The sequence below is a fragment of the Dipodomys ordii genome, unplaced genomic scaffold (assembly GCF_000151885.1).
Source record: "Dipodomys ordii isolate 6190 unplaced genomic scaffold, Dord_2.0 Scaffold28, whole genome shotgun sequence".
Taxonomy (NCBI): Eukaryota; Metazoa; Chordata; class Mammalia; order Rodentia; family Heteromyidae; genus Dipodomys; species Dipodomys ordii.
The window spans coordinates 15,728,513-15,734,756 of NW_012267244.1; the positions used below are offsets into that span (position 1 = coordinate 15,728,513).

General features: G+C 38.5%; 1 protein-coding gene across 1 annotated transcript in view; it reads left to right on the forward strand.

Annotated features, from left to right (window-relative positions):
* Bdp1 (B double prime 1, subunit of RNA polymerase III transcription initiation factor IIIB) overlaps positions 1-6,244 on the forward strand; it is a 110,846-nt gene that overhangs the window by 88,548 nt on the left and 16,054 nt on the right. Inside the window, exons 29-32 of the mRNA XM_013015828.1 lie at positions 591-741; positions 1,171-1,348; positions 4,472-4,535; positions 4,816-5,002. Of these exons, the coding sequence (XP_012871282.1) occupies positions 591-741; positions 1,171-1,348; positions 4,472-4,535; positions 4,816-5,002 (580 nt within the window). The remainder of the gene's footprint in view (positions 1-590; positions 742-1,170; positions 1,349-4,471; positions 4,536-4,815; positions 5,003-6,244) is intronic.

Here is a 6,244-nt window from a genome sequence, read left to right on the forward strand (position 1 = left end):
TCACACACACACAGAGTTCAGCGTAGTATATCTTTTTTATTGGTGATGGTGGTCATGGGGCTTCAACTCTGGGCCCAGGGCGCTGTCCCTGAGTTCTTTAGCTCAAGGCTAGCCCTCTACCACTTGAGCCACAGCACTACTTCTGGTTTTCTGGTGGTTTACTGGAGATAAAGAGTCTCCTGACCTTTGCTGCCCAGGCTGGCAGAAGTCTGATGGGGCTGGGAATGTGGTCGAGTGATAGAGTGCTTGCCTAGCATGCATGAGGCCCTGGGTTCAATTCCTCAGTATCACATAATTAGAAAATGCCGAAAGTGTCACTATGGCTCAAGTGGTAGAGTGCTAGCCTTGAGCAAATGAAGCTCAGGGACAGTGCCCAGGCCCTGAGTTCAAGCTCTAGGACTGGCAAAAGAAAAAAGAAAGAAAAGAAAAAACAAAACGAGTCTCACAGACTTTCCTGACCTGTCTGGCTTTGAACTGGAATCCTCAGATCTTCCTGAGTAGCTAGGATTATAAGCATGAGCCACTGGCACCAGCTGTAGTATATCTTAAATATATTTTGAACACTGTCTTAAATATATTTTTTGTTTAAGAAACTGAGCAAAATGTTTCCAAAGCAACAGAATTGGAAGATAAAACCCTTGGGCCAGTTACAACAGCAGAAAATAAGGAGCAGAACCAATTGACAAGTATCCATTGTGTCGAAGGGACCAGTATTCCACTGGAAGCAAACCTAGTGAAAAGGTAAAATAGGAAAGAGTCTTTGACATTCAGTTTATCTTCTTTTTCAGCTTTAGCTATAAGAATTTGATTTAAAGTTTGTTACATTAAAAGAATGAAAATTGTGGGTTGATAATGGTTCACACCTATAATCCTAACTACTCTGGAGGCTGAAATCAGAGGATCTCAGTTTGAAGATCCAGACAGGAAAGGCCATAAGACTCGTAAATCCAATTAACCACCTGAAAACTGGAAGTGGAGCTAGTCCTCAAAGTAGTAGAGCACTAGCCTTAAGCAAAAGAGCTCAGGAACAGCATCCAGACCCTAGTTCAAGCCCCATGACTGACCCCCCCCCAAACAAAATAGATTAAAAACCGATAAATAGTATTATCTCAGATGAATCTAGTTCTAAAAATAATTCCCTGGTTTCCAATAATAAAAATTCTCTTTTAGAAATGAAGAGGAAGAAGAGAGAGCTGAGGTGGCTCAGGTTCTGTCAGTTACTTCAGTTTCTCCTGAGACAGTTCCTCATACACTTGGTTCGAGTTGGGGTCTTTGTGAGAGTTCTATGGAGGAGACCTTGAGAAAGGAATCTACTGGAGAAAGTGTGCTCACATTTCATGCACCAGAGGTAAAAGAATGAAGACTGTAACAAGCAGATTTTTCCCCATTTTAAAATTTAAAGTATGATTTATGTACAATAGACTTTGTCCTTTGTAGTTTAACATGTGCTGATGTATAGATTTTTGTAACCAATCTTTGAATAGTTTAGCACCTCAATAATTTCCTAGTTTTTTTTTGGGGGTCAGTCTTGGGGCTTGTACTCAAGGCCTGGGTGCTGTTCCTGAGCTTTTTTGCTCAAGGCTAGCATTCTACAACAGCGCCACTTGCAGTTTTCTGGTGGTTAGTTGAAGATGAGTCTTATAGACTTTGCTGCCTAGGCTGGCTTTGAGCAGCAGTCCTCAGATCTCAGCCTCCTGAGTAGCTATGATTACAGATGTGAGCCATTGGTGCACAGCCCCCTTTTTTTTCTCCTTTAAATTGTCCTTTTCTGTGCTTTTTTTCTCAGTTCCTGATGATTCTGGATCAATTTTTCCAATAGTATTATTGTAGTAAGAAAATATTGTGAACTGGGTGTGAATGTACATGTGTTTAGTCTTAGCTATTTGGGAAGCTATTTAGGAGGCAGGAGCATCACAGAATTTAGGAATTTGAAGCCAGCATGGATAGCACAGTAAAATAAAAGAATATTATGGCTGGGTGCCCGTGACTCATGCATCCTAGCTACTTAGGAGGTTGAGATCTGAGGATGACAGTTTGAAGCCAGCCAGGGCAGGAAAGTCCGTGAGACACTTATCTCCAGTTAATGAGAGGAAAACCAGAAGTGGTTCTGTGACTCAATTAGTAGAGTGATAGCCTTTAGTAAAAAGAAGCTTTGGGACATTGCCCAAGCCCAGAATTCGAGCCCTAGGACTGCCCCCCCCCCAAAAAAAAAAGAAAATAAAAGAATATTATGATAAAATTTTAATTGTTAGTCTCTGAAGCACAGAAATAAAAAAATGTGCTCAAATTTGTTTTGAAGCTTACAGATTTTGTTTTCCATTTTAGTTCTTAGAGCTGAGTTCTTTGTTTCACAGAATGTGTATTGAGATGCCAATACTATATATCTGACTTTATGAGGTACTGGGCAGAGTAGTGAATGAATGGTCAAATTCAGTTTGATAAGTGAGATAGAGTTTTGAACAAGATTGTATAAGTTGTCCTCTACCTAGTGATGTTAATCTGTGATTGTGGCCTAGGCATTCACTGGAAGTAGGCATTCACTGGCTCAAGTGGTAGAGCATTAGCCTTGAGCAAAAAGAAGCTCAAGGACAGTGCCCACGACCTGAGTTTAAGCCTCGGACCAGCAAAAAAGAAGAGAAGAAAAAAGAGAAGAAAAAGAAACGAGGAAAGAAAGAAAACAAAAATGAAGGAAAGGATGGGAAATAAGGATGGAAGGGGAAGAAGGAAAAGAAAATATTGTAGAGCAGAATGATATGTAAAAGAATGTGGCTAGGACTGAAAATGAAAAGGTCACAAGATACATCATAGAAAGATTTTTAAGACTTACCCCTAACTTGTTAATTTTTGCCTTTTATTTTATTTTATTATTATTATTATTATTTTTTGGTCCGGTCGTGGGGCCTGAACTCTGGGCCTGTGCACTATCCCTTAGCTCTTCAGCTCAAGGCTAGCACTCTACCACTTAAGCCACAGCCCCACTTCCGGCTTTTTTCTTTTTGCCTATGTGGTGCTGAGGAATGTAACCCAGGGCCTCATGCATGCAAGGTAAGCACTCTACCACTGAGCCACCTTCCCAGCCCCTGTCTTTTATTTTAAAATACTTTCAATCTTTCTGAAAATTTCCAAAAATTTGAAAACTTACCCAAACCCTTTTTGTATTCATTAATTATTAATAATTTGCGTCTTTTTTTTCCTGTCTTCATCTTCATCTTCATCTGTGTGGTTTGGTAGAAAGTTGAAAAAGCATTTGATCCATTTAAGAGTAAGTTGCAAATACGTGTCTTAACTCATTAATAATGCATCTCTAATAAGAACAAGTATATACTGTTTCCACAGTCAATGTTACAATGCCATTTAACATGGATAATTCAGTAACATTGTTTAATAGGCAATTTTTGATTAAGTTTCTCCAGTTGTCTTAATCATGGCCATTAGACCCTTTTTGTTCTTAAAATGAAGACCTCATATAAACTGTTACCTTGGGGCTGGGAAGGTGGCTCAGTGGTAGAGCGCTTGCCTTGCACGCTCGAGGCCCTGGGTTCGATTCCTCAGCACCCCATAAGCAAAAAGAAAAAAGCCGGAAGTGGTGCTGTGGCTCAAGTGGTAGAGCGCTAGCCTTGAGCTGAAGAGCTGAGGGACAGCACCCAGGCCCAGAGTTCAGGCCCCATGACCGGACCCCAAAAAAAAAAACAAACTGTTACCTTATTTCTTCTTACTCTTCTTTAGTTGTGGGTAGTTCTTTTGTGTGAATCTGGCATTTTAGATAGGGTTAGCTAGTCTGCAATCTGAATATTTGTTTTAATTGCTTTACTCATGATTGAATTGTCTTTATGCAAGATCACTCCATAGTGATCTTGTGTTCTTCCTTTTTATTATCAGATCAAATACATACACTATTACTGATGATGTTGACTGATCACTTGACTAGTATTAGTGCCTTATAGTTTCTTCATTAGAAGGACATGTTTTCTATTTTGTAGTAATTTGGCCAATGAGATCCAGCAGCTTGTCATCCAATACTTTTGGTATCCATTGGTATATCTTACCTGAATCAACATTATTGTTTGCAAAATGGGAGTTTTGCAGTTTTAAAGATTAGAGAATTATAATCGGATATTAGCAGTTTTGTGGAAAACAGATTTGAGGGAAGCAAACTGATAATCAGGTGTTTATCTTCATTCGCATATCACCTACTTATATGAAGTGCCTGGTGTGCCAGGAGTAGGGGAATCAGTCTGTATCCTGACACGTCCAAAATCACCCTGTAAAATATACATTTGACAGTTTAATTGACATTCTTTGCGTTTATGTTTATTTCAGTAAACCGTAAGTTTATTGGCACATTCATTCAAGTACTTGGAAAATTGTGTATGTTTAAGATAAGTAAATAAGTTTTGAAACAATATCTTCTTACTATGTATTAAGTTTTCAGGAAAACTTTTAAACCTTACTCTTTTAATTTTTATGGCAGTGTACATCAACTTCTATTCCAGAAGTCCAACAAAAGAATGTAATCAATCCTGAAGATCTAGCAGGTATGACAGTCTGCTTCAGTGAAGCAGCCTAGTGGTGTTTTTACATTTAAGTGAAAAAATACTAAACAATTCTTTTTCAGTCTCTGGCAAATTTGCAATGTTTTGTGTATCAGCTTTGTTACTTAGGATTACAAGTCTTTCTATGATATAGCATGCTTACCCTTTATGAAATTAATTTTCTGGGGTCCAGGCTATAAATTTAGTCTTCTAATTGTGATGATAAGTTGTCATGAGATAATGGTTTTGTGACTTAGCCTTTCTTATTTTTAAACTTTTATAGTGAATCTGTTTGCGAATATACATCAAGATGGAGATGATGAACAAGCAGTCATTTTAACTCTGGTGGAAATCCCAACTAGTGAAGCAGGAGAATTTACTGGTGATTCTATGCAGTTAATGCCAAACCCTTTACTACCAGCACCGATATTGATCAAATCAGGGAATACTGAAGAAAGAAGTGACTTGAGGTAAAGTATAAACCAGACTGATTTTGTTTGGTGGAGAACTCATTATGATGCTGATGTTGGCTCACACCTGTGTTATTTCCCTGAGAGGCCAAGATCCAAAGGATTGTGGTTTGAAGCTAGCTCAAGAAGAAAAGCTCTGTAGACTCCATCTCCAAAAATAGCTAAGAAGCAGGGCTCCATTGGCTTAAGCCTATAATCCTAGTAACTGACAAAGATTTTTCTCACATTTTAGGCTGCTTCCTTACTCTGTTGATTGTTTTTGTTTTTTAAAAAAAGTTAAAACAAAAAATTTTTATTATAAAAGTGATATACAGAGAAATTATATAAGTCAGATAAAGAGTGCTTTTCTTTTTGGACAGTGTTACCACTTCCCTTGTGATGGGTTCTTTTCTTTCTTTCTTTCTTTCTTTCTTTCTTTCTTTCTTTCTTTCTTTCTTTCTTTCTTTCTTTCTTTTCTTTCTCTCTCTCTCTTTCCTTTCTTTCCTTCCTTTCTTTTCTTTCTTTCTTTCCTTTCTTTTTTTGCCAGTCCTGGGGCCTGAACTCAGAGCCTGGGCATATCCCTGAGCTTCTTTTGCTCAAGGCTAGCACTTTACCACTTGAGCCAAAGTGCTATTTCAGGCTTTTTTTGTTTATGTGGTACTGAATAATGGAACCCAGAGCTTCATGTATGCCAGGCAAGCATTCTACCACTAAGCTACATTCCTAGCCCCAAAGATGCTATTTTTTCTTTCATGCATGTTTTTGGTAATTTTATGAGAATGAGTTGGATATAGAGGTGTGGTTTTATTTCTGGGACCTCCATTGTATTTATTCTATATGTTCCTGTGTCTGTTTATATGCTGATATTGTTACTATGGCTTTGTAGTAGCTTTCAAAATCAAGTATTGTGATAAACATCTTCAACACTTTTTTTGGGGGTGGGGGGGCAGTCATGGGGCCTGAACTCTGGGCCTGAGCGCTGTCCCTCAGCTTTTCAGTTCAAAGCTAGTGCTCTACTACTTGAGCCAGAGTGCCATTTCTGGCCTTTTCTGCTTATGTGGTGCTGAGGAATTGAACCCAGGGCCTTATGCATACAAGGCAAGCACTCTACCACGGAGCCACCTTTCCAGCCCACCTCCAGCATTTTATTATTTGCTTAGGATTGTTTTGGCTTTTGGGGATGTTTTATGCTGCCATATGAATTTTATAATTTTCCTTTTCTTCTCTTTCTTTCTTCTTCTTCTTCCTGTTTTTTTTTTTTTT